General features: G+C 55.3%; 9 protein-coding genes across 9 annotated transcripts; 5 read left to right on the forward strand and 4 right to left on the reverse strand.

The window, feature by feature from the left end:
- Positions 1 to 3,430: 3,430 nt before the first annotated feature.
- V2A60_006060 (uncharacterized protein) lies at positions 3,431 to 5,659 on the reverse strand (the record flags this gene model as incomplete). Its single annotated transcript, XM_083257358.1, has 3 exons — positions 3,431 to 3,542; positions 3,621 to 5,353; positions 5,429 to 5,659. 3 exons carry the CDS (start codon positions 5,657 to 5,659, stop codon positions 3,431 to 3,433), a joined length of 2,076 nt encoding a protein of 691 aa, XP_083113484.1.
- A 2,098-nt stretch (positions 5,660 to 7,757) lies between these two features.
- V2A60_006061 (uncharacterized protein) lies at positions 7,758 to 9,752 on the forward strand (the record flags this gene model as incomplete). The annotated part of the gene is made up of 5 exons (XM_083257359.1): positions 7,758 to 8,029; positions 8,124 to 8,446; positions 8,554 to 9,230; positions 9,323 to 9,598; positions 9,654 to 9,752. The coding sequence occupies 5 exons, from the start codon at positions 7,758 to 7,760 to the stop codon at positions 9,750 to 9,752; spliced, it is 1,647 nt and encodes a 548-aa protein (XP_083113485.1).
- Positions 9,753 to 10,135: 383 nt separating this feature from the next.
- Positions 10,136 to 11,553, reverse strand: V2A60_006062 (uncharacterized protein; the record flags this gene model as incomplete). Its single annotated transcript, XM_083257360.1, has 3 exons — positions 10,136 to 10,225; positions 10,278 to 11,413; positions 11,496 to 11,553. The coding sequence occupies 3 exons, from the start codon at positions 11,551 to 11,553 to the stop codon at positions 10,136 to 10,138; spliced, it is 1,284 nt and encodes a 427-aa protein (XP_083113486.1).
- Positions 11,554 to 12,620: 1,067 nt separating this feature from the next.
- On the forward strand, positions 12,621 to 16,574 carry V2A60_006063 (uncharacterized protein; the record flags this gene model as incomplete). Its single annotated transcript, XM_083257361.1, has 5 exons — positions 12,621 to 12,631; positions 13,452 to 14,007; positions 14,072 to 14,368; positions 14,455 to 15,286; positions 15,409 to 16,574. The coding sequence occupies 5 exons, from the start codon at positions 12,621 to 12,623 to the stop codon at positions 16,572 to 16,574; spliced, it is 2,862 nt and encodes a 953-aa protein (XP_083113487.1).
- A 1,045-nt stretch (positions 16,575 to 17,619) lies between these two features.
- Positions 17,620 to 18,408, forward strand: V2A60_006064 (ESCRT-II subunit protein SNF8; the record flags this gene model as incomplete). Its single annotated transcript, XM_083257362.1, has 1 exon — positions 17,620 to 18,408. The coding sequence occupies one exon, from the start codon at positions 17,620 to 17,622 to the stop codon at positions 18,406 to 18,408; it is 789 nt and encodes a 262-aa protein (XP_083113488.1).
- Positions 18,409 to 18,885: 477 nt separating this feature from the next.
- V2A60_006065 (Mpv17/PMP22 family protein) lies at positions 18,886 to 19,891 on the reverse strand (the record flags this gene model as incomplete). Its single annotated transcript, XM_083257363.1, has 3 exons — positions 18,886 to 19,263; positions 19,326 to 19,601; positions 19,718 to 19,891. The coding sequence occupies 3 exons, from the start codon at positions 19,889 to 19,891 to the stop codon at positions 18,886 to 18,888; spliced, it is 828 nt and encodes a 275-aa protein (XP_083113489.1).
- A 1,900-nt stretch (positions 19,892 to 21,791) lies between these two features.
- V2A60_006066 (uncharacterized protein) lies at positions 21,792 to 23,157 on the forward strand (the record flags this gene model as incomplete). Its single annotated transcript, XM_083257364.1, has 6 exons — positions 21,792 to 21,992; positions 22,078 to 22,230; positions 22,290 to 22,393; positions 22,415 to 22,619; positions 22,689 to 22,975; positions 23,040 to 23,157. The coding sequence occupies 6 exons, from the start codon at positions 21,792 to 21,794 to the stop codon at positions 23,155 to 23,157; spliced, it is 1,068 nt and encodes a 355-aa protein (XP_083113490.1).
- Positions 23,158 to 23,304: 147 nt separating this feature from the next.
- V2A60_006067 (prephenate dehydrogenase (NADP(+))) lies at positions 23,305 to 25,266 on the reverse strand (the record flags this gene model as incomplete). The annotated part of the gene is made up of 4 exons (XM_083257365.1): positions 23,305 to 24,359; positions 24,438 to 24,549; positions 24,643 to 24,703; positions 25,154 to 25,266. The coding sequence occupies 4 exons, from the start codon at positions 25,264 to 25,266 to the stop codon at positions 23,305 to 23,307; spliced, it is 1,341 nt and encodes a 446-aa protein (XP_083113491.1).
- Positions 25,267 to 25,612: 346 nt separating this feature from the next.
- Positions 25,613 to 26,701, forward strand: V2A60_006068 (regulator of chromosome condensation 1/beta-lactamase-inhibitor protein II; the record flags this gene model as incomplete). Its single annotated transcript, XM_083257366.1, has 1 exon — positions 25,613 to 26,701. The coding sequence occupies one exon, from the start codon at positions 25,613 to 25,615 to the stop codon at positions 26,699 to 26,701; it is 1,089 nt and encodes a 362-aa protein (XP_083113492.1).
- Positions 26,702 to 26,704: the final 3 nt, after the last annotated feature.

The following is a 26,704-nucleotide window of genomic DNA, read 5'->3' on the forward strand; positions in this document are numbered from 1 at the left end:
GCTCCAAGCGGGCCGCAGGCCCTGACGACCAACGCCGCCGTGCAGCCTCTGCACATCATTGGGCTCTTGCGTGCATCCATGGAGCATGGTGCGGCTGCAAAGGCTAACTGATGGGTGTGCCGGATGCAACAAGTCCGTGGTTGGTTGTCAGTTGGAACTTGCTGGTGGTGTGCAGCTCTGATGAGCATCGCCAAACCAGGGCTAGCGCTCATACCCTGTCAATAGCGGTCCCCTTTCCCCATTGACAGGACAGGTATCCGTAACTACCTACTACTTAGTTCCACACAGGCAGCGAATGGGTAGTCTGCAATACGTACTCCGTAATCCGTACAGATTGGCCAAGTACCTGGGTGTGCCCTAGTAACAAAGATTTCTCCTCGGCGGTCCCTGTGGGTTACATACTCAGTACTTACTTGATAATCAAGTCTACTGATAAATATTTAGCGGCAATGCTGCAGGGACTAGGCACTTAGGTTGGCATGTTGGTAGGTGCTCCACGCAACGTTGAGGTTATACCCACAAGACAAGTACCATCTGAACAACGACGGTACTAGTAGGGGTGCCCCTGTAAGTAGCCAGCCAGACATCCCGACAAGCCAAACCAGCCAAACCAGCCAACCAGCCATGGCTTCCTCGGCACCCTCATTTGGCTTCGCTACAGGTACCAAGTACCCAGGCAGGGCGCCTGTCAGCAGTGCAAACTCGACACTCTCTTCGCACTGATCCGTAAAATGCCTATGCTGCCTTACATATCCATATCACTGCCCATCTCCCCCATCATCATCACCATCATCATCGCTGCCCACAAGACAAGCCCCTTCCGAAAACAACGGGGACTTCCCTGCCATTATTATCGACCAGCCTTGACACCGACCAACCGGTCCATACTTACTCCATGCCATCAGTACTTACTAAACCTATCACCCAGTCAGAAAAACTCAGCGTCCAGAATCAATCAACCTTTGCACATTCATGGCCACCCCAAACGCCGCTTCAGTGTCAAACGGGATCCAGACGCTTACGCTAGCACCCTCTCTTGTACGCCTCACCTTTCTCGATGCCGCCGCCATCACGATTCCGTCCTGCTGCCCAATGCCTACTGGTTCATGACATTAAGTACCACTTACTGCGTACGTACCAACGAACCGGCGACATCCCAGTCGCCCAGCTGCAGCCTGTCAGATGAGATGGTGCAACCGGCCCAGACAACACGGTGACCCCGCCCACCGTGCGGCAGCATCTCAAAAGAGGCGTAAGACTAAAATGCTGAATAACTACTATTTGACTAACTAATCTGTACTTGGTATTGGCCAATTTCAATCGCCCCATGTCTGCCGCACCTAGTACCAAGTACAGATTACTGCCTCCGTCGCTAGTTATACCTGCAAGACCTTGTCGATGCTTGGCTGGCTACGGAGTACTGAGTACAGACCATGTACAGCCCAATAGCTGTTTGGCAACAACCAGGCCTATCCACGTCTACCACTCCAACAATCAAACAATGTGCTCTTTACGGGTTTTCTTTTTCTTTTCTACGGAGTACCGTTTCCCGCAAAGCGTTGCGTCATTCCTCAAACAACAGGCTTCGGCAAAGTGGTCCGGGAAACAACGTCTCAACTGTTTGACTAGCTCGCGCGCCGCGCACACGACAATCCCTGCCTGCCTTCTCGCAGGTTAGGATTAAGATTACCCTCGAAAAAGGAGAGCAATTTCTCGATGCACCTCGACCCGCACACCAAGTCCACTCTGGACCTCCCAGAGCGCACCAGTTTCCCACTGCCACTGTTCCAGCCATCCTATGGTGCGCTGCTCCTGGGTGCCTGAATGCCAGCTCACCGATTAACAATTAACAGTGCATTGTTCGTATTATCGTGGTGCATCTGTGCAGCCTGCGAACCATGGGGGCCCTACCCAGCTGAACATGATGGGACATTCGCCAAATACTGATAAAGCCCCCGCGTCAGCATACTGAGTACTCCGTAAGCACATGGAAATGCACGTCAAGCGAAGCGAAACCTGATACTCAAGATGCGGTCCCTGTTCATCTCGCCAAACAACCATCCGCCACCACCTCCTTTCTTGACGTTACATTCGCCGTGGGGAGGCGATCCGTTGCCATTCTTCCAGAAGCTCAGCAGTCTCCTCCGCACGCTCTTGCTATCTTTCCCGTACTCCGTCGCTAATAAGTAGCATCCTCATGTCCACTTCGCCTGCTAAATTGGGCTACGACTCCGAGTGTACAAGTTGGTGGCCCAGGGCAATTTGGCTCTCCGCTTTACCAGTACCGTTAACACCCGCGGTAGACATGTCTTGCCTACCGGTGACATGTACTATTAGCGTGCGCCTCCCGAGTCAATGAAACGGCAAAGGCAGGTCTGGTCCAAAGCCTTGCGCGCCTACCGGCATGAGCACATGTCTCAGTTTGAGCCCCTGAGCGAGCGTGTTGGCCGTCTGCCGAGTATGCCTCAGCCACGGCACTCGATTCTCGCCCGAATACTCCGTACGAGTTACGCTATAACAAGCTGTACGTGCAAACACTCGGAAGGGCTGGGGCAGCTCTCTTGAATCGCGGCAGATGGCTGCTCGTGTCTCACTTCATCAAATCCCGATACCCACTCATATCATCTCCCCCGGAACCGATATACACCCGGGCAAGTGTCATCTTGGTAGACCCTTTGTCCGATATGTGACTGCTAAAGAGAAACTCGAAGAAACACCTACCACGATCTGTCCTGATGCGCCTGTTAATGATCTTTGCCTAATATCTATGTGAGGGTCGAAGAGTAAAAAGCGCTACGCTTTTCGTGCTGCCAGGCGAACCAAAAATAACCAGTCAGCCTCTTCAGCTATTTTCGGCGTGCCGCTTGGGGAGCGTTGTCTGTCTCAGTTCATGCCGTTCAGGTCTAGCATTCCTTCGGTTCTTTTGCTATTATTAGCCTCGTCTTCTCTCTATAAAGCGAAAAAAAGAAAAAGAAAAGAAAAAACCAAGGAAAAAATCGAAGAAATGTGCCTGTACCGGAATGAGAACGACACGATGAGGCACCACCCGTATCCGGCTATCGAACGCCTTTTCAATTGCGCTGCTTCATGCCGGTGGATTCAGTGCGATGCAAAGCGATGCGTCCCCACGGCATCTATCCCGCCAATTTGGTCATTTGGCGAGAGATTTTTTTTCTCGGTTTATGATGTGAGATATGTCAATTGCTGTTGATTTTATTCTCTTTTGGATTGTAGCTGCGCACTCGCTCTATATATATTCCTCGCGGTTTATGTCATTATCATGTCCTTTCTTTTTCCCATCCGCCCACCACCATCATCCAGATCTTGCAATCGTCATTTTCTTCCTGTTTTATTTCTCTAGTTTCAATCATCTTTGGAAAGAAATTATACGTCTCTTGTAGTGAGATGGCTTATTTATCATCCGAGCGCTTCAATTCGTCTTGGCCCATTCCCGGAACCATTCCAGCGATTCTGGGTTGGCGACAGACGCATTGGTCTTGATATTCATACCTGACAGGATCTGCTTGACGGCAACCTCGATTCTAACAAACACAGACAGTCAGCATCGACGTCAATTCTTTCATGTTGCTGTACAGATGGGCGGCAGAGTCTTTACTTACTTCTTTCCGTTGCCCGTCTTGGGAATGCCGCCACCGGCGGCGGCAACAACACCCGGAACATGGCGCGGGCTCAGCTCCGTACGAATTTTGGTCTTAATCTGCGTTTGCAGCTCGTCGGTGAAGGGCCTGCCCTCGGCGGGCACGACGAACAGGCACACCGTCTCGTCCGTGTCCGTCTCGCGGCGGCGGCCGATGCAGACGGCATCCTCAACGTCGGCGGCGAAGAAGCGCGTAAGGATGTTGTATATCTCGGCGGAGCCGAAACGCACGCCGGCGGGCTTGAGGACGCCGTCGGAGCGACCCAGCATCAGCAGCGCGCCGGTGGACGGGTCGGGGATCTTGACAAAGTCACCGTGGTGCCAGACGGCACCCTTGACGCCGCACACGTCCTCGAAGCGCTCAAAGTAGGCAGCCTTGTACTTGGCCTCGCCGCCGGGGCCGAAAAAGGTGAGGGGCTGGCACGGGAATGGCCGAACGCAGACGAGGTCGCCGGGCTCGCCGGGGGCGATATCAGCGCCGGTGGCCGAGTCGACGACGCGAATGGCCATGCCGAGGCCGGCACACTGAATTTCGCCCACGCGGACGGGTAGCAGCGGGCAAGGCGCGCCGAAGAGCGAGATGATGTCAGTGCCGCCGGTGATGGACGCCAGGTTGACGGTCTTGGGGAAAGCCTCGTAGACGAATTTGAAGGTGGATGGCGGTAGCGGCGACGCGGTTGAGTAGATTGCCTCGAGGCGGGACAGATCCAGGGTTTTATCCTCGACGGGACGGACGTTGTTGGCTTCGAGGGCGGTGAGGTAAGCAGCAGACGTACCAAAGTGCGTGACCTTGAGGTCAGAGAGGACGCGGGGCAGTGATAGGTACGAGTTGGGGCGGAAAGGAGAGCCCGAGTAGAGGACGAGGGTGGCGCCGGCAGCAAGCGCGCCGACACTCCAATGCCACATCATCCACGACGTTGTGGTGTAGTAGAGCATGCGCGAGGCCGGCGTCAGCGAGCAGTGCAGCACGTGCTCCTTCTTGTGCTGCAGCAGCGTGCCAAGTGCCGTGTGGACAATGGCCTTGGGCAGGCCGGTGGTGCCGCTCGAGTAGAGCACGTAGAGCGGATGCGATGTAGGCAGCTGCGCGAACTCGAGTGCGTCGGCGGACGCAGCGCCGAGGAAGGCCGCGTAGTCGATGGCTCGGACGCCGTGGGCCGCGAGCTCGGTGAGGCCCAGTCCACCTTTGATGTTGTTGATGACAACAACGGTCTCGAGGCCTGTCTCTTTCAGAGCAGCCACGATCTCGCTCGTCTTGGCGGTGCTCGACCACTCCTTGCCGTTGTATACGGTGCCGTTATCGGCGAAGAGCACCTTGGGTCCGATCTGGCGCAGGCGGTCCAGCACCGCCGAAACGCCGTTGTCCGGGCTGATGCCGGTCCAGACAGCACCGATAGATGCCGCGGCGAGCATGGCGACAAGCGCCTCGACATGGTTGGAGACGTAGCCGGCGACGACGTCCTCGGAGCGCAGGCCGGCAGCACGCAGCGCGTTGGCGCACCGCCGAACGGCCTCGCGCAGTTGGGCCCAGGTTGTGGATCGCAGGTCGCCCGGCAGCTCGGTGGTGGTTATGACGGCGGTCGCAGAGGCGTCGAGCGGCGTCGCGGTCGGTGGGAAGAGCATGTTCTCGGCAAAGTTGAGGCGCGCGGCGCCGAAAAAGTCGGACCGGGGATACATGGGGGCATTTTTGGGGAGGACCTGAACATGCCGCTGGTCAGCATACGGGGACGGGCAGGAGCGTAGATGGGGAAGAGAGAAGGGGAAAGGACATACCTCATCAGCTTGTTTTGAGGCGACAATGCCGACAAAGTCCCAAGCCTCGCGCCAAAACTCGGCAACGTTGTCGACGGACCACTGGTAGAGCTCGGGATACCCCGCGATGGCGAGGTTGTGGTTGGCGTTGACGCGCTGGATAAACTTCCACATGGGCGTGGAGGACGGGTCGGGGTGAGTCCATAGCTTTTCTGCGAGCGCAGGCGAGACCTGCGGAACGGATTGGCCCATGTCGACTGGCGGGCGGGTTGAGCGTGTCGTGTTGTAGTGTGTCGTGACGCCGGAAGAAGACGCTGCTATTCCGAGGATTTATTACTGTGACGGAAAGTCGTAGTGGGGTGATGCGATAACTAGGTAACGCGGGGCCGTGCCAACAGGACGGGCCAGCAACAGTCTGTCTGCTTTCCCGGCTGGGGCTAAAATATAGAAGTAAAGATTGAAGGAATATGAAAGAGAAAATATCAGAGGCAAAACAGCGTTGAGAGGTGCAAGGACGAAGAACTGATGGGGGGAGAAATGACCATGGTGTACGGGAAATCCAAGAACAACTTTGTGGCCGATCTTGTTGGGGAACAGTCTAACCGGTAGAGAGCGCCGTTGACGGCGGCTTTACAGGGCGAAGCCGGGGCTACAGGGCCAAGTACTCGGGGTCCAACTCCGCCATGTCCCGCTGCAACCCGAAGGCCAGGCCCGCTTGGCTTGATGCTTCGGCTTTATTATTAGAGCAGCAAGTACGCTGTGGGCATGCAAACCACCTCTCCCTTTTCTTGACGTGAACAAGTCTCTCCTGGCGCTCATGGCATTTGCACGGCACACAACTGCGCAGCAGCCGAGCTAATGCAGGCCGCAATTTCTACCTCATCTGCGCAGGGCAGCGCCGCGGACAGTGCCCGATTGGGCGGCTTCCCAGGTTGTGTGGCTGGCCCGTGTGATGCAGCGGATGCAGGGACGGGAAGGGCGAATGTGCGGTGAGTGGCCAGTGGTGGGCAGTTTTGTAATTTAGTCAAACATCTATCAGTACCTAGGTAGTTACCCAGGCATCCTGCGATGGCTGCCAAATACAAATACTACTGATAAAATAACCATCACCTGTATAGTGCGCGTGTCCATGGCAGCGTACTTGGGGCGATATGTCTATAGAATAGAGACACCACTCGCATCCACCATGGCAATGGCTTCAAGCTGCGACGTTTTCAGAGGCCATGGTTCGATTTCAAACACAACTAGAAAATAAATATTACATTCTTTTCGATATATATCCGTCCAAAGAGCAGGCTAGGCGGACGCTTAGCAGTCCGATCGAACAGGTGAAGCGATCAAAGGTACCAAGTACCGGGTAGGTACACGACCAAGTCCGCTCACTGCCTCCGCCCTGCACCGGGACGAGGCACCTCACGCACTGGCGAAGGGACCTCATCAGAGACGCGGCGCGGGTGGCGCGCGTGAGTCTGGACACCTCAGGGTAGAGCAGGATGTGTAAGTCAAACCTCTGATTTCCTAGAAACTCACCGAGACGTAGCTGTGAAAAAGTAAGAAGAGGTATCAATCAGGTAAGATTGGAGAGCATAAGAAATTGATCCCTCGGTTCGGTAAATCTTGTACAATCAAATAAATCCCTTGAAAAAAAAAAAGCTTTTGCAGCTAAGCCTTCTACGATTCGTTATAAACAAACGTTCTGTAATTTAACTTCCCGAGGTCTAATCCGCACAGTCAGTCTTCCTACAGTCTAATCATTCGCAATTCAACATTCTACAGCTCATCCGCTCTACTTGAATCTGCTGTACTTGAATCTGCTGTACTTGAATCTACTGTACTTGAATCTGCTGTACTTGAATCTGCTGCGGTGAAATTCTCTATATTTGGAGCTTCTGCCATCTATCCCGGCCCGCAACCAAGCAGACGTTGACTGTAAAATAACCTGCTCCCATCTTAATCCAGACCGCACATGCCCTTAAACGGCTGCCTGAGTAGATGTAGGTATACTTGTAACAAACTCACCCTGAAAAGGGATACCCGAGCGCGCCTTGTTAAAGACGAGGCTGCCGTGTGGCGTACGCACCCCTTGGATCATTGGCCCGCTTCTCGCATGCGGGCGCGACAAGAACAAGGGGACAAATGTCGCTGCCTACAATCTGTGTTTACATACTCCGAATATATACGTACATATATAAACTACAGTCGTCGTCGGCGATTCTCAGTGAACATGGCGTATTCAGGAGTAACAGAAACACCCCCGCAACTTGGTGCAATTGGCGGCGCGCAAAGCTTTTGAATTTCCCTTTTGGCCAAACCTTTGTAGAGTGTTCCTCCGGCTGGCGCGTCGATGATGATGGCGCGGACAACAGACGAAAAAGGTTCTCAAATCGGAGCTGTTGAAGAAGCCGGCCTCACCGAAACCCACAGCAAGGATGCGCCGGCCAACCAACCCGAGATCGACACCGCGACGGCGGCCCTCCATGGCCCGCGACTCTGGGGCCTGGTCGCCGTGCTGTACCTCGGTCTGTACCTCCTCGCCCTCGAGCTCACCATGCTCTCGACCGTGCTTCCCACTCTCACCGAGGCGTTCCACACCGTCGCCGAAATTTCCTGGTATGAGACCGCGTATGTGGTCACTCTGTTCGTTCTTCCCCCTCCCTCCCTGCCCTGCCCTCAAACCAACCACGGCGACTTACACGCAAGTTTTCCCTCGTTACAGGTGCGTCTTCATCCCCCTCGTCGGCAAGTTTTACGAGCAGCTGCCCGTCAAGCCCGTGTACCTCGCCTTCATGCTCATCTTCGAGGCTGGGCTCGTCGTCTGCGCGACGGCCCGCTCCAGCGGCGCCTTTGTGGCGGGCCGTGCCGTCACGGGCCTCGGCTCCGCCGGACAGCTCAGCGGCACGATGCTCATGATGGGCGTCGCCGTACCCGCGCGCTTTCGGCCAGTCGTCACGGCGGTCGCCATCTCCATGATCTCGGTCGGGTCAATGACGGGGCTTGTCATTGCTGGTGTTCTGACCGCTCGCGCAGGCTGGCGCTGGTGTAAGTCAAAATCTTTCTCTCTCTCTCTCCCTTCCTTTGTTCCCCTTGGCCTCACCCATCAAACCATTTCGCTGAGGAAGAGTTTGCTCCAAAAAAAAAAAAAACAGGCTTCTGGATGCTCCTCCCCATGGGCGCCATTGTCATCTTCGTGCTCGCCCTCACTCACCTCCCCGAGCACGACCGTAAGCCGCCTCTGCGCGCCGCCTTGCGTGGCCTCCCCGCGCGCGTCGACCCTCTCGGCTTCCTGCAGCTCGCCGGCGCGGTGACGATGCTCCTCCTCGCGCTGTCCTGGGGCGGCGGCGGCCGCGCCACCCCCTGGTCCTCGCCCACGATCGCGGGGCTGCTCGCCGGCGGTGCGGCCTTGCTCGCGCTCTTCGGCCTCTGGGTGCGGCGGCGCGGCGACGACGGTGACGCGCTCATCCCGCCGTCCTGCCTCGCGCGGCGCTCCGTCTCCGTCGGCGGGCTCGTCGCGGCTCTCCAGGGCGGCGCGTCGCAGGCGGTGCCCTTTTACCTGCCGCTGTGGTTCCAGGCGGTGCGCGGCGACGGGCCGGGCGCGAGCGCGGTGCACCTGCTGCCGTCGCTGGTCGCCATGACCGTGGCCGTCGTAGCCTTTGGCGCGCTGGTGCGTCGAACGCGTTACGTCCCCCCGTGGGCGGTCGCCGGGAGCGCGCTGAGCTGCGTCGGCGCGGGACTGCTCACCACTCTGAAGCCGAGCGCCTCGGTCGGCTCGTGGGTGGGCTACCAGGTTCTTACGAGCATAGGGCGAGGCATCTCCTTTCAAGCTGTGAGTTTCTCCTTTGTGTACACCATCTCTTTGTGTCATCTCATCAGGGTCCGGCCGGTGGCTGACAAGCAGGGACGCATGAAACGTAAAAGCCCATTACTTCGGTTCAAGAATTTGTGCCCGTGGAGCACAGCGCAATGTCCATGTCTGTCATCAGTCTCTGCCTGCAGCTCGGGCTCGCCGTGTCCGTGTCGGCCTCGCAGACCATCTTCGCCAACCAGCTGCCCGTGCTGATGCACGAGTACGCGCCGTCTGTCAACATCACCATGGTTCAGGAGGCAGGCGCCCCCAAAGCGCGACATGTAGTCTCAGCGGAAGACTTGCCCGGGTTTCTAAAGGCCTACAACCAAGCGGTGACGGAAATGTTTGTATGAGCAGTCTTTATTTCCGCATCCGTGTCCATGGTGCTAATCGCCATTGCAGTACTTCCCCACCGCGGCTTGTGCTCTGGCGGCCATTCTTAGCCTTGCCCTGGAATGGAAAGAGCTTCGCAGTGATGACAAAGAGAGGAAAACTGGTTGATGGTGCAACTTACACGACGGCCATTCCAGGCCTGTCGGATTGCGTACAAGTCGGCACAGAGCAGTTTCACCCTGGCGGCATGTGGTCAAAATGTCTTTACTTGTAAAAGTCTACTATATCCAGCCGGTTGAATAGATATCAGGTGTAATAAAAATAAGAGAGAAATGTATTTGTCTGTGACGCTTCAACTCTTTTCGCGTTCGGTGCAGTTCTCCTTTACCTCATGCCTCATCTCCTCATGCCTCATCAACTCCCCAATGCATCATCAACACCGCCCACGCTCTCTATGTAAAACACCAAGTCATCAAAAAGTCTTTTTTACGTCATGTAGTACGAGAAAATATCAGAGTGTATCAACTTTTGTCCTGTATCATATGTCTCGTTTACTGGGCCTGGCACTGCGGTTGGCCGTCGTCGGCGTCGTCATCTTGCCATTCGCCACGGGCGCGGGGATCTTCGGCGTTCTCACCCATCTGAGAATAGTTAGTCTCGCTTCACAAGCGTGAATGACGCGCATCAACTCACAGTTTCAATGTCAGCATCGTCTTCATACTCAACCTCATCGACCTCTTCCGTCTTGGGCGCCGGAAGGGCAGGAGGCAGCATCTTGAGCAGGGCGTCGTAGGCACTAGCGTCTTTGAGGAAACCGTCGTCGGGGAACTCGACGGCCACTAGCAAGTAGAGGTCACCCTTGGAGTCGCCGCGCTGGTACGGCATACCTTCTCCGGGAACACGGAGGCAGTCACCAGGACGCAGGATCTGGCCCTGCTTGCGCTCTATGGAGATGCCGCGGCCGTCGAGGTGCTCGAGCACAACGCGGTTGAAACCGGCGAGGGCCTCGCCGAGTGAGATCTTGAGCTCAGCAGACAGATCGTTGCCGAGGCGGGAGAAGGTATCGTGGGGCTCCTCGGCGAGGGTGAAGATGATGTCTCCGGGTATTTGGTCGGGGAACTGGTCGGCCTCGCCCTCGAGGACGATGCGCTGGCCCTGGATGGAACCGCGGGGGATGTAGAGCTCGAGGACCTTCTTCTCCTCGGTGGTGCGCTTACCCTTGCACTTCTTGCAACGATCCTTCTCCTTGAAGACGCTGCCGGCGCCCGAGCAGGCGTCGCAGAGCATAGTCTCGCGGCGCATCATGCCGGGGCCGATCTGGCGGATGCCCTCGACGATGCCCTGGCCACGGCAGCGCGAGCAGGGGTCGGGCTTGGCCTTGTCCTTGCCGCCGGTGCCTTTGCAGCCGCCGCAGAGAACCTGCTTGTTGGCAGCGAATTTGACGGTTTTGCCGCGGTAGAGCTCCTCGAGCGTCACCTTGTACTCCTGCTGCTCGTCGGGGCCCTTGCGAGGACGGCGGGGGCCGCCAGGGCCGCCGGCGCCGGCCATGTTGAAGCCAAACATCTGCGAGAGGATGTCGTTGAGGTCGGTCTCGTGGCCAGCGTGACCGCCGCGCGAGGGGTCAAAGGCGGCCATGCCGTGTGTGTCGTAGAGGTGGCGCTTCTCCTCATCGCCGAGAATCTCGTAGGCGCGGGTGATTTCCTTGAACTTGACTTCGGAAGCCTCACGCTGGTCCTCGGGAACCTTGTCGGGGTGGTACTTGAGGGCGGATTTGCGGTATGCCTTTTTGATCTCGTCGCCCGACGCAGTCTTTTCGATGGAGAGCACCTCTGGAGGGAGAGGGACAAACGCTTGGTTAGTAACGGCGGCCAGGGTGTAGCGAGGCGGATGCGGTGTGCAGGGCAGACGTACCGTAGAGGTCAATCTCTACCTTGCCTTCGGCTCCGGCACCTGGAAAACTGTCGGCCATGTCTATCTATGTGTATGGCGGGTGTCGGATTATGACGATGAAGAAAAACGCAGCAGAGTGAGGCGGGCTTTTGGAGGGGACGGGTCTGTTGAAAATCTGTGGTGGGGTTATCGCTATCGCTGCCTGTGGGCCACAACATGTGCGGGCGTTGGCAAATACGGCTAATCTGATAGGGGAAGCAATTTTCAAGCACCACAACTACAGCCTAGAGGGAGAGTTGGGTCATGATAATTGATGATGTATATTTATAACCATAATATCAGTTTACCAACTTGACACCTACGAGGTAAGTTTACCGTACTTGAAGATTGTAGTTTATATGAGATAGAGTTTAGGAAACATTTGGTAATTTGAGTTTTATTATGCTCGTTATTAAATTGTAAAAAGATTTAAAGAAAAGAGGGGCTGTACTTGCAAGTTGTACTCAGTAAGTACAGCACCTCACTCAATATACTATTAGCGGTAGGCGCCAAGTAATCAGTTGGTTCCTGCTGACTCAATCACTGAGGAGCTCGTCAGTCTACTGTAGCCTCCAGCGGGTTCTTGTCTCATTACTATACACGTATCGCTTCGAAACTCCATGCGCGTTGCTGAAAAACAAAAGAGAGCAACGGCTAATGGAACCAAAAACGCTCGCCTCCCGCCACTTACACAGACTCTTCCGCGCTCTTCACCAGGCAGGACGCTGACGTGTGGTGGGCCGCAGTTGGTTCGGCGGTGATGAGCATGAGGCTGCGTTCATGGGCGGCGCCGCCTGGTGAGCGCCGAGAGCTCGACGGGTGTTGCAAGCAATTTATTATTTTTATTATTTTTATTATCATCATTACCTATTTACCACGTTGGTAAGCACGGGAATACTCTGGAAAATTCCACTCCGAGTCCTACCCATTGACGGTGGCGGTAGAACTATGCTCCGACCTAATGGATCTGCCCAACGGGAGGCTTAAGCCAACCAAGCCAAGTACTTATTACTATCAGTATAGCCTATTGTCTCCGTTGTGACCCACATGAGCTTTTCCTCGTCCTGTCATTCCCACCCTGCTCAAGAGCAAGAGGCTCGTTCGACAATGACACTGCTGTAAGTTCCATATTGTGCCGCCAAATGCAGGAACCGTCATCACTGTTAAAACCGGTAATTTCCAGCGACACCGGAATGCTCCGCTTGTGTTGATACATGGTGATGACAGTACTCGAATATCATGGTAGAGGCGGATGATAGGGTAGGTATCGGGGAGGGGGGGTAGCTGGATGGTTTCTGTTATACTGATGTGCCAAGTATGTGAACCCTGTCAATACGTTTTGGGCAGCAGACGTAGATAAGTTCTGGAGCACATGCCATCTGAGCTGAGTATGGAGAAGATCAGGCAACATCACTTCGGCGCTCTCTAGAACCTGTGGTCGAGTTATCAGCTTCACCCCCAGTAACACGTCCCAGGTTGCAGCTCCACGAGTGTCATGGTGCACTGTTCCGTCGAAGCGATGAGCCTACCTGCTCTGAACATGGGACATCGCCGCGTCCCTCACTTCCTGCCACGCGCCTGCACATATCCCAAACGCCTTGCCGTCTTTTATGGCGGTCAAGAACGCCCCTTGACACATCCAACGCAATTTTAAACCTCAATCTCGGGTCGAATCGGTGTATGCTGAAGGGTTGGGATAGAGGTGGGTACCAGTATAGACACGAAAGGAACTGTGTATACCGGTAAAAGTTCAGGGATTGCTACATTAGAGGTCATCCCTGATTTAGAAACGTAGGTTTCTTGCAAAACGCGAGTATTGAACCATGTACCTATAGTAGCACGACTGCCTTTTCTGCATAGCCTTGCCGGGCGCAGGAAGTCTCTTGCATAGCTGCCCGAGGGTGCGGGGAAAGCGACATGTGCCTAATAGTGTTCCAGTCCATCAATCCAGCCTCGCGACAGCTGCTTCGTCATCATACTTCTGAAGCTCCTTGAGGTTCTCTACACATATCTCTTTACTTGTGATACCTCCAACGATGCTAGTGTTTTGGCATCTAATTCGACCAGCGTTAGCGGCATGATTAACGATTCCGGATATGTCGGAAAGCGCAAGGAAACCCGCGACTCGGACCACTGCGTCTGGAGACTACGGCATCCATGTCCTAGTCGAAACTGCCCCGATGCTCAGGATGTCATCGATATTGTCGCTATTCACGGGCTCAACGGCCATTACGAAGGAACCTGGACAGCGCAGGGCGGTGATGGCGCCCCAGTGAACTGGTTGAAGGATCTGCTGCCCAAGAAGATTCCTAACTCGCGAATCATGTCATTCTACTACAACTCCAAGATGCAGTCCAGCAAGTCTACTGCTGACGTTTTCACCTTTGCCGATCAGCTGTTGGAGCAGCTGCTAGCAGTTCGAGACGATGAGAGAGAGGAGAGTCGGCCAATTCTGTTCATATGTCACAGCCTGGGTGGAATCGTGTTTAAGCAGGTAACCTTTTTTAGACTTGTTTCGTGGCGATCAAATATTATTTGATCAACTGACACTATCCTAGGCAGTGAATAGAGCCTTCGAGACTAAGCGATATCAGCAGCTCTCCAAACATTTCGCCGCAGTTGCGTTCTTTGGTACTCCACATCGGGGTTCTGATATAGCCCAATGGGGAACAATGCTCGGCAGTATCCTGAAAATAGGCTCTTTGGGTAGCACAACGAATTTGCAGCTCACCAAAGACCTCGAGCCTAAGTCGAGGGTTCTGACTCAAATTTCGGATTCGTTTACCGGCCATGGCAAAAGCCTAACCATCTTCAGCTTCTACGAGACGGAGAAGATGAATCATGCCAACTGTTTGGTTAGTCAACCCCTTCTTCTTACCATACATTTCCTGACGCTCTCCTAAACGGCACCTTCATGTCAGCCTAACGAGCGAAACTGCAGGTTGTGAACAAGGATTCAGCTACTCTCGGTTGGCCAGATGAGACTCGCATTGGCGTCGACGGGAATCACCGCAGCATATGCAGATTCTCCTCCGCGGAGGAGCCAAGATTCAGACCCGTCTGGACCAATCTGAAGAAGTGGGCAGTCACGCTCACGCAGAAACAGAGGAGGAGAAATGGCCAGATTCTATCAAAACTCCATACTTCCAACTACGAAGCACACAAAGATCGAAACCCGAGGGCAGTGGAAGGAACCTGCACCTGGATATTCCGCCACCAGACGTACCAGTCATGGCTTAAGACCCCCGACTCGACTCTTCTTTGGATATCAGCAGACCCTGGTTGTGGCAAGTCGGTGCTGACCTCCTTCTTGGTTGATCAACACCGAAGAGAACCTCGAAAGTACTCCAACGTCTGTTTCTTCTTCTTCAAAGCCGACGACAGCGAGCAGAACGACGCCAAGTTTGGGTTGTCAGCTATACTCCACCAACTCTACAGCTCCCAGTCGCAACTCATTGAGATTGCACGAAAAAGGCTTCATGACAACAGCAACGCTCTAAACGATCTGAAAATACTGTGGGACATCCTGAAGGAGTCTACAGAGAATTCTCAGGCACGGACGACCATCTGCCTTATTGATGGTCTAGATGAGTGCGAGGAGGGTTCCCGTAAACAACTGATCGAACTCATCTTCGAATACTTCTCAGGCGCAGAAGAAGTGGGAGAATTGCCGAAGGGAGCAGGAAAGAAGCTCAAGCTGCTTGTCACTAGCAGGCCTGTTAACTCAATCAAAACAAACTTTGACAAACTCACGTCTGACTTGAGACGGCGCGGTGACAAGCCCTCAGTACCTTGCAAGTCCCAACCACGTGTTGCCGTGATGAGGCTCAGGGGAGAAGATGAAACTGAGGCGATCAGTGCTGACATCAAGCTAGTGGTGAATGACGCTCTGAAGGGCTTGGTCGAATTCCGCTTGACCTCATGAAGGACATCGCGGAACAAGTAATTGCCGGAGCAGACAGGACTTTCTTATGGACCTCGTTGATTCTTGAACTTCTCAAGGAACGGGCTGAAGAAGGAGCCTCTCGACGCGAACTGGAGGAAATTCTATACAGCCGAGATATCGACGCGATCTATACGGTACTCCTCGATGCGAATAAGGGCCAGAAGAAGGCAAGGAAAAAGAAGATGCTCAGTGTTATTCTTGCTGCCACCCGACCTCTGACAATTGAGGAGATGAGCATTGCCCTCGCCATCAACCCAGCCCACGACACGTTCACAGAGTCAATCTCACCGAGCCGAAGGACGTTTGACCACGTCGAATACGAACTTGTCTATCCATTTGAGAATCACATCAAGTCTCTGTGTGGCAATTTTATTCGCGTGATTCGAGGCAAGATATATCTAGTCCACCAGACCGCCAGAGAATTCCTCTTGGACGAGGCCTCCATCAGGGAATATCTTCCTCCCAAACTGTCCTGGCTGGCAGAGGAAGACCGGATCTTCCCCATGGATGATGTAGAAGAAGAAGAAGAAGAAGAAGAAGAAGAAGAAGCTGATGATGATGCCGATGACGGTGATTATGAGCATAGCAAGAGTCTCATCGCTCTAGCTGCTTCGCCGTGGCAACACTCGATATCTCTCATTGATGCGAACGCGCTGTTGCTCGAGATATGCGTAACCTATCTGTACATGATGGGTAAGCAGAGCAAGTGCACAGAACTGGGTCGGCCAAGTCGCAAGACTGCTGCGTTTTTGGAATATGCAGGCGCCTCGTGGGTAGATCACTTCCACGTAGTCTCCGGGGAGATACCCTCGTCTTGTATGAACTACTATCATGCATTGTGTCACCCGCGTTTCCCGGCCTTCAATGCGTGGGTCGACAAGGTGCATTACTGCGCGATGGCGGTCCAGGCGGCAAGCGAAATTTCCGACGACAGACTCCAAGATCAGATTGTCGAGATGCTAAGGCTGCACCCTGGGGGATACCGCTTGATGATCGAGGAGAACCGGATTTTCCAAGCTAATCCAACAGCGTTGAGAGGCCACTACTTCCCTCAGACAGTGGATGGAGGGGGAAAAATTGCTCTGGATCTTGCCACAGGAAGGCGAGGTAGGTGACGAGGAGCATGTTCTTTGAGGTACTGTCATTTATTCACCGACAAGATACGGATACTTTTAGACCAACAAGACCTCGTAGAAAACTCCCCCAAAATAAAGGGGTAGATCCCATTGAACATTTCGAGCAGATCCCATTGAAGCGCATTACACTTTATACTAACATGAAATGGTTGTATAATATACCAGTACATGTATAACAGAATAGGGAATAGAACTACATCTTTTTTTTGTATTTTGAGAATTTCAACATGATTTGATATCGGGGTTACAAAAAACCAAGATATATTGGAGCCAACCCGCGTGGCCGTCGGTCAGAACCGATGTAGGTGATTGTCAGGGCCAAAAATCAGGACCAGGAGGTCATCCCGTCTACTCCGCGGAAGTCAAGCTATTAAGTAGCAGATGAGTAGTTAGGTCAATGACGGCCAGCGAAGCTAGCTACTATTCGTTTTTCTATACGGAGTACAATATCCTATTTCTTTCCAGCACCTAGACGGGAGCTACCTTATGGACACCATTTCGAAATGCGGCGGCACCAGAGATCCGCCCAACAAGTCGCTCAATCATGGGATGCCCATTTCTAAGCAGTAATTCTCGTCTTAGTTTCTCCGGCAGCTTGGACGGCTGCTGCGGTGCAGTAGCCCGAGGCCGCCCAACACAATGCACCAAGTTGCAGTTCGTGTTGGCTGCGACAAAAGTAGCGCTGCCCTGTTGTGTCTGTTGGTGACAACTTTCCAGTGGATGTGCGGCGGCATCTTTTCACGCCTGGTCTCGCTTGCCTTGAATAGATATAGAGCATCCATCTTGGAGGATATTGGACTCGATGGCGTAATGATTTATCCATGGGGTATGTTAATTCAGGCAGAGAAGATGACTTACGTCGCAGCAAGCGGCCATCAGCGGCAATACTCCGCCACTGAAGCTGCTTGCTGACCCCACCAACATGTCACTCCAACCCGGCAGGATCTCCTCCCGTCCCTGGATTCATCCTCATCGATTACGCATCACCGTTACTACCACCACAATCTTGTTTCTTTCCCTTACCATGTCCCGCAAAGCTGTGGGCATCGGCGCCCTCGACCGCTCGCGCCTCACGTCGGCGCACTACGCCTCGCACGGGTCCTCGCTGCGCGCCACCAACGCGCAGGCGCTCGAGACGCAGCTGTCCGTGTTCCGGACGCTCCTCCAGCAGTTTGCGCAGACGCACGCGCGCGACATTCGCTCCGACCCGTCCTTTCGGGCGCAGTTTGCCCGCATGTGCACCGCCATTGGCGTCGACCCGCTCGCCTCTTCCTCCTCCTCCTCCTCCTCCTCCTCCTCCTCTTCTTCGTCCTCCATCTGGGCCCAGCTGCTCGGCAAGACGGTCAACGACTTTTACTTTGACGTGGCGGTGCGGGTGGTGCAGGTCTGCGGCGCGACGCGCGCCGAGAACGGCGGGCTCGTGTCGCTCGCCCACGTCCGCGAGCGCGTGTCCCGCGACAAGGTCGACGGCGGCGGCGCCGAGGTCTCCGAGGACGACGTCCGCCGGGCCGTGGCCACGCTGGCGCCGCTCGGGGGCGGCTACGCCGTCGTGACGGTCGGCCACGCCGAGTACGTGCGGAGCGTCCCGCGCGAGCTCAGCGGCGACCAGGCCGGGTGCGTCGAGGCCGCCCAGGTGCTCGGCTACGTGAGCGTGAGCATGCTGCGCGACAACCTCGGGTGGGAGCCCGCCCGGTGCAGGACCGTCATTGACGACCTGGTCGGCCAGGGTATGCTCTGGGTCGACAAGCAGACGGGGGGCGAGTGGCAGTACTGGAGCCCGGCATTTATGGCGGGTATCGAGGGGGGCAGCTGAATGACGAAGCGCAGCGAGAAAGAAGCATTTGATTTATATACACAAACGGCGAGGCGTAGGAATGGGGCTTGATCAGGACTGCTGGATGACGGATACACACATACACACACACACACAATAGATACAAGATACCCGGGAGTTCACTCCCTTCCAACACATATTCATAAGCAGTGGTAGCATTCAATAAATACTTCAAAAATAATCAACACGTCCGGCAAAAGAGATTTGTACAAGGTCCATGCGCGCAAATAAACACCGGTAATTTCGTCGTCCCTTCCCCCTTCTCCCATATACACTTTGCAACTAGCCAGAGCAGCATTCGTTTAGCCGCGCCGTCCGTCTGAAGAGCTGCTACTGTACTCCAGAGAAACCCATCGTCTCAACGTGCCGTCTATCATCTAGTCTCTTGCAAGCCGGCTAGCAGGTGGCATGTATAGCTCTACGCCAACCACCGGCCACTCAGATCAGGCGCTATATTTAGTACGGGGGGTTAGGGCCTCCCATGGGACCGCCCATGGGACCGCCCATGCCGGGAGGGGGGTAGTCGTCGGGACGGCCCATGTTGCTGCGACCGTCACCAAAGTGCTTCTTGCGGAGGGCGGCGAGACGCTTCTTCTTGGTGGTGGTGTTGACATATGTACCGATGACGAAGCCGATAACGTTGAAGAACGGAACCCAGAGGTGGTTGGGCAGGAACTGCTGGGCAAAGGCCAGGGAGAGGGGCGAGACGACCCAAGAGACCTTCATGACCTTCCAGAAGCCAACCTTGACGGTGGCGCGGACCTGGTGGAACGTGCGGGCGCCGGCGATGAGGGCCATTGCGACGAGGTAGATGCTGTTTTGGATGGGGGCAATCTGGAGAGCGATTAGCGGGTGTGCGTCGTACCAAGATGAAACATGAGTAGGGCGCAACATACCACCAGGTTGCTGACAATGATTTGCAGAATCTTGGCCTTGAGACTGGTGCGGTTATGGAAGACCTTTTGCAGCATCCAGATGAGGACGTGACCAACGGGAGCGCTGACGAGAGCACCGTAAGCGGCCATTTTGGGCACTCGCGAGGTGAAGTAGTTGCCGTGCTTGTTGCGGTCCTTGGCGAGGAACGAGGCGACGAGCTCCTGGAGACCGGCAAGACCACCGGCGGTGAGCATCTTGGTGCGGAGGGGGTTTGACTCGAGCTGCTTGATGTAGGCCTGGAATGCGGAAGAGTACATGGTTAGAAAACAGCCGAAAGCAGACGCTTCGCGGGCGCGATCCTTTGCTGCGAACGACAGCCAAGAAAATCCAGACAGGGAGAGAGAATACGCACAGCAAGGTAGCCCTTGGTCCCAGCGTTCTCGACACCGCCGGTCAGAGCGGTGCCGAGCTTCTCAGCAAGCGGATGCCGGCCGCTGGTGCCGGGGATCTGGGCGCTCTGAGCCGCATTGCCGGCGACGCTCTGCGCGGCCTGCTGGAATGTGTCCCGTTCAAACTTGACCGACATGATGGGTGGGAAGACGGGGGGAGGGCGGATGTTCGGCTAGGAATGCGGAAGTGTCGTTCTCTCGGGAGAGATGGGCTTTTGCAAAATCGGCAGGGAAAAACGGGCGGGCGGGTAGCAGCCTAAAAATAGGCGTCTGCTGGAATTGTTAGATGGACAAGTTTATAGAACCGATTTTTTTTGTCTCCCGCGCCCTTTTTTTTTTGGCTCTCGTCTCGTCGTCGTCGTCGCTGGGTCTTGGGCTTCAATGCGAGGCGCGGCGGTGGTGCCTTGTGCGGTGCGGTAGCGACCCAACTGGTTTGTTTACAACCAGACACGCACCGCAGACGGAGCGTCGTGTTGCGCGGAGCGACGCTACCAAGGTACCAAGGTGGTGCCCCAGGCCGGCAGCGGACGACGAGCGTAGGAGGAGGGACTCGGGAGGCTCGAGTAACGTACAGCACAGAAAATTTGCGGCGGCAAAACAGAGTGTCGAATAGCGGTTGCACGGATTGGGTCGTGAAGGTTGGGAATTAAATTCTGTTTGGAAAGAGGAGAGAGGGAGCTTTGGAGACGGCGACCGGGGGGAGGGGAGGGGAGGGGAGAGGAAGAGAATAAGTTTGGCAGCCGATGAGCCCATCAAACGCCACTAAAATGTGGTAGGATGAGCAAGAGAGGGCACTGTTGCCAGTCCTGAAGAGCACTACCAGGGTACCGAAGCACCTACCGAGACTGGGCGGAGACCACCCTGAAGCCGCTAGAGTACTTAGGTGAGCAGATGCCTTTGGTGTGCTACAACGGAGCACTACGACCGCTAGAGGCTGGAGCTCGGCGAGTCGCGACGGTGCCAGATGGACGGACGGGGGCGGCCTTTTTCTTGGGGCCACGGGGGGAACCAGCCCAGTCGTCAATGCAGTGGAGACAGAATCAAGCTTCCCATTGGCTGCTACCCCTGTCTGCTATTGGTTCCGAGGCTCTTCTGCGCCCCTGGCAACCACTAGCCACAATTGGTCTTTGTTGACATTGGGTCGGCGCGTTAATTGACAGAAAATAGCCCGTGCGTGCAAAGCTGCCAGTCCCAGTCTACTATTAGGATACCGACCAAACAAAGTGCCTGGGTAATCAACTCCTTTGCATGTTCCTACTGACTAGATCTCCAGCCCATCAATGGCGTACCTAGGTGGTGGTAGCCTTGCATGGGTCTTTGCCGAGGTATTTATTTCGTGGGAAGACACCTGATACGCAATGAATAGGGACTTGCATGCAAATAGGTGCACCGTTTGTAACCGCGTCTTGACCTCAGTGAAGCTATTCAGACTTTTCATCATACACGGTAGCGAAAACTCCCCACACCACACATGTCGCTTATTCTCATACAAACAGGTTACTTTAATGCTCTACTGTATTTTTTTTAGTTTGCCTGCTCCGCCTGTATTTGCTCATCTGCTACCCATACAGGCCACTACGTACTTTCATGTACCTCATCAATGCAACTGACAGCTGCCACCTGCCAGCTGGCAAACGCTCCTCTTGTTGACCTCGCAAGCCCAACCTTTTCCGGCATCGCTGTAGAGTTGGCTTTGCCGGGCCCGCCTTCGAAGCGTCTGCACCTATCCTGCTGCCGCCATCGGCACTCGAGCTCCAGATCAGCGCCTCTCGCCTAGCTCTCGTGTACTTGCTCTCTGCTACCACCGCAGCCGCCGCCGCCGCCGCTGCTCTTTGCCTACCGCAACACAGAACAACTACTTTTGCATAAACTTCTTTCTCAATTCGCTAAAACTCTTTGTATTCTTTTCAGTTCATCCCTTATATTTTCCGTCACTTCTTGCAACTCGCTTCTTGGTTGCCGCCAAAGCTTTGCTTGCTCCTTCTGTAGCCATCTTCCTCTGCCCTCCCTACAACACTTCTTCGTCCCCCAAACACTATGCCTCTACGCAAGGCCATCAAATCAGTTGCCCGCCCAGTCATCCCCGAAGCACAGTGCACTCACATCACAATGACTCGCGTTTACGGAGCACCCAATCTCTGCAGCGTTTGCCACCGGCCAGGCACCTTTGGCTGGGTGTACCAGTGCACCCAGGACCAGGAAGGTATCATTGACGATGCCCTCGCTCAAGGGGATCTTGTAAGCAGCGCCAGCTACCACCACCGCAGACCTGCATTGAAGCTGACAAGGAGAGAAAACTTTGCTTCAGAGCTGTTGTGACCAGGCCGGTCTTACCATGGTTGCGGAGATGAACGCCCGACGGAGCAGTGTCCCTGACCGGCAGGACAAGTTTAGCTTCCTGGACCAACTCAGCTGTGATCAGATGGCCAGCTACCGTCCGGATCAAATTGCCACGGTGCTGCGGCAAAAGGAAAAGGTCCAGCCTTGTACTGCTTGCACATTGAAACACGGAGTCTGCTAATATTCCCTTGATAGGTCCAAGCCATGATTCAGCGAGATCGCATGACCCAGAATGGCACCTCGCTCTTTGCCCACGACGGCCTATTTGACCTCACCGAGCCCTTGCCCAATCCATACGAGTACCGGAAGCTGTAGGGCAGCACCGCTCGCAAGGAATGCCTCTACCGCGTCTGCGCTCGCTGCCGGCCGGCCTGCGTCGACCGCGCCTACATTAGCCTCGACGCCGTTGCCAATGACCAGATCCCGCCCACCGCCGCCACCGGCTTCAGCTTCCAGAGCATCTCCGGCCGGCCGGTGACGGACGCACGTATCGTCAGATCCATTGGCCAACGACCTGTCCCCGCTGTGAGTCTTCCCATCTTCATGAAGCTCGTGGCCCGCTCAGGACCAGCTGTTAACACCAGCTGTTAACAGGAGAACCAGTGCACGCCCGACAGCTCGCCGCGTCTCTCATGGCTCAACTCGAGTCTCTGCCTGATGGACCTTTTGGAGCAACAAATTGCAGGCGAGGTCCGCCCCCCAACAGCACGAAACAGCCCGGCCAACGATGCGCCTTGCTCTGCCACCGAGCCGGCCCCGTGCTCGGGAACGCTGTCTCGCTCGGTGCCTTGTAACAACTTGGGGGATCAAATATCGCTCAAAGAGAGCCCTGGGGTCTGCGTGACATCAGAACCGACATTTCAGTGCGAAAGCTCACCCATGTTCGGCAGGCAAGTCAACGTCTTTCCCTTTTACTCTGGATGACACCGCTAACTGCAGACGCAGGCCGGCGAACCTCGGCGTGCACATCCGCAGCGACACAGAGTCAAGCTATACGAAGCTACGAATCGGTGCGCGTAGTGGCTTTGAGCGCAGCGTTTCCGATATGATCACTGCAGCCTAGAACTATTGTCATGGGAACTGACCTGCATCCCTTGTCCGAGTTTTGTATAAATAGCACATTCTGATCATATGGAAATACAACCAACGTCACGTAAAATCGAGTCGAATTCAGCCTCATTGAATCTTGTGTTTAATCATAAATGTCCCCTCAAGGCTTGCTGCTCTCGAACACCTTTTTCATCATCTGATCACCCACGACCTTGGCCTCGGCGAAACGCGGCTCAAAAAACGCTTGCGTGCTCTCAAAGCGCTTCCGCCACGTCTCAAAGTGTCCGAGGCTGACGCACTCGGCCCACGCGCGCGCGGCAAAGGTGAACTCGAGGTCGTCGCTGCGGTACGTCTGATCCTCGACGGCGGTCACGAGGGCGGCGTCGAGCAGCGCCGGCGTGCGGAAGAGGTACTCGGTGACGCCGAGGCGCAGCCGGAAAAGGGGCGTGCTGCACAGCATGTGGTCATAGGGCACGATGCCCAGCTCCGCCCAGCAGTCCACCATGGCCAGCAGCGACAAGTGGTTGTTGGCGCGGCGCGTCGCCGGGTCGTCGTCGGACGGCTGCCCGAGCGCGAAGCTTGACAGCACCGACGGCTCGATGAGCGGCCGGCCGTCGCCGCCGTTGCCGCCCCAGGCCTCGGTGCCAAACACCTTGTCGCGCGCGGCGTACAGGCGGCGGCGCAGGCCGTCGAGGTCGCCGACGAGCATGAGCTTGTACAGGTCCGTGACGCTGCGGGCGTACTGCGCGACCTGCTCGCGCGCCTCGGGGTTGAGGATGGCGAGCCCCGCGTAGACGTGCCACTTTTGGCTGTAGATGCGCAGCATCAGGTTCACCTTTACGTTCTCGACGCCCCCGACGTAGCGGCTCATGGTCCACGGGAACTGGCGGTTGGCGTGCCAGGCCTTGCCCATGGACAGGAACGCCGCGTGCGTCACCGCCTGCGTGTCGGCCGTGATGCGGTCGTGCTCCAGCGCCGTGAGGTGCACAAACTTGGACTGCAGGCAGCGCAGCACCGCCTCCACCCTGCGCAGGGAGGCGTCGGGCGCGCGGTGCTGGATCAGCACGAGCGGCTGGTTCTTGGGGTCCACGCCGGGCCCGTGGAGCGAGTGGCACGACACAATGTCCACGTCGGCGGGGAGGTGCTTCTCAAAGGCGGCAATCTCGGGCGACTTGCACGATGTCTGGCCGCCGACGATGGCGCCCATCTTTGTTGCTAATGAAACGCATGTGTCAGAAGAAAAGAATTGAACGTCGACGATGGAAGGGAGGGCACGCGAGGCGAAAAACGTACAAGGTCCGTAGCTGGCAATGACGCTGTCGATTACGGCAGCCTCGACGCTGTAGATGATGTAGTCGCTCGCGCGAGAGACGAGATGCCCGTTGCGGCAAATCTCAATATTCTTCTGTGCAAGCAAGAAAAGGAACGTCTCAGCACTCAAAACACACGAGGGGCGCAGAAAAGGAACAAAGTATACGAAATATGAAGAGGTTCGTACATTGGCAGAATATTTTTCTTTCAGGCTATCATATCTATCTTCTCTGTCGCATGCCAGGATTCTATAATACGCAGGCACGGGAGGTTAGCCAAAACATGCTGCTTTGCATGTACGACCGGATGAGAAATCATGGGTATCATGTTGCGGTTTACGGGAAATGACTATTTGCATCGTTAGCGAATGGCCTCGTTGCAAAAGAACGGCGTAACAGAGTAGAGCGAGAAGACAATCAGCTGCCGGCGAAGGCAGCCAAGTCAAGTGTGTTCTTTTTTCATCAGACAGTAGTTATAAGTAAGGTAGCTAGCGTTTACATCAGTGACTGCCAGGTCCTTCCCTCTCACCGGAACGGTGCTAGGGCTCTTCCTGACAATACTCGAGCCAAATGCGCTCTAGTCATCATTGAAAAAAAGAAACACGGGCGTCGGGTGTGTGTGGTGCAGGAGGAAATGGGATGAGCTTACCATATTGGGCGTGATGCAAGGAGCAGCACCTGTCACAATTCAGGACTCACCTCCAGCCAGCTTCAGACAATCTCTCGGCGTACATTCGCCCCATGTCGCCCATGCCAATCAGGCCGACGACAAAGTTTTCCATCCCCGCAGGGATGGTTTGGGATGCTTCCATGCTCGTCTGGATTGTCCTCGACCAAAATCTAATGGAAGACAGATGTGAAACGAAGAGGACAATTCAATGGATCACATTCCCACTGCAGGCACTGCAGTGAAAGCAATTCAACTCTGTGCAAGAAAACAAAGCAGGAAGCCGTTTTTTCTGTAGGTGAATGAAGTTGGAGAAGCTGGGTGGGAAAAAAAAATCGAGCAAAGTAAAGAAAAGTGCTTGTGTGGGTCGATTGATTACCTCATCACTCACCCTGGTCTGTTAGGCAGTACTTATGAACGGACCTGAAATATGTCATGTCCATATGAGTACAAAAGGCCCTACAAAAAGGAACATAGGCTCCGATACAAACATGAACGCGCTCTTTGCTCTGGGCTCGAATGGATCTGGGCAGCTCGGAATCGGCCACCAGGAGGATGTGTCGGTGCCCAAACCCGCACACTTCCACCCTGAGCAGCCAGACTCGCCCGTTGTAATGGTGGCTGCTGGCGGCAACCACACACTGCTACTCAACGCCGCCGGCCAGGTCTTTTGGAGCGGCGATTCTGCAACAGGAGCATGCGGCCTAGGGCCTCCTACTGACGTGCCCGTCTTCCAAGAGATACGCCTGGTCCAGGACGGCGGAGGCAAGATTGGCAACGTCAGTCTCATTGCATGCACGTGGGAAGCCTCGTTCATCGTAGCGCGGGATGCGGACGGCAAAAATACCAGGATCTATAGTTTCGGCGTCGGCACCAAGGGAGAGCTAGGCCAGGGTGAGCTGATGGTTCGGACGCCTTCGGCGACTGGATTCAAAGACTTTCCTCCGGCCAACACGGAAATCGTCGACTTGTCTGCTTGTATGGGCCACGCTGTTGTGGTACTCAGCAACGGCGACGCCTATGGTTGGGGCAACTGCCGCAAGGGACAGGCCGGCGCGCCCGAGAAAATTATCTATTCACCGAGGAAGGTCGAAGGTTTGGATTTCAAGGTCACACGGGCTGTGTGCGCAAAGGAATCGACTGCATTCTTTGGCGAGCCCGCCAGCGGTCACCTCGCGGTGCTGGGCGCCGATAAATGGAAGCTATCTTCAAGCAAACCTGCAGAGGTGCCGCATTGGGCTGATGTTGGAGCTAGCTGGGGAAATATATACATCCTTGGTACTGACGGCGCTTTGGTCGGCTGGGGCCGTGATGATCACGGACAGCTCCCGCCTCCGAATCTACCAGAACTCACCAAAATTGCCATTGGTAGTGAGCACGTCGTGGCGCATGCCAAGGGCGGCGATGTTCTCTCCTGGGGATGGGGTGAGCACGGCAACTGCGGGCCCAAGGTTGTGAACAACGATGTAAAGGGTCGCTGGAACGTCATTGCTTCATCCAAGTATATCCCTGCAGACTCCCGAATAGCAAGTATCGGTGCTGGCTGCGCGACCAGCTGGGTCTGCATTACGCCGCGGTGAACA

Source organism: Cordyceps javanica, chromosome 4 (genome assembly GCF_051103115.1).
Source record: "Cordyceps javanica chromosome 4, complete sequence".
Classification (NCBI taxonomy): Eukaryota; Fungi; Ascomycota; class Sordariomycetes; order Hypocreales; family Cordycipitaceae; genus Cordyceps; species Cordyceps javanica.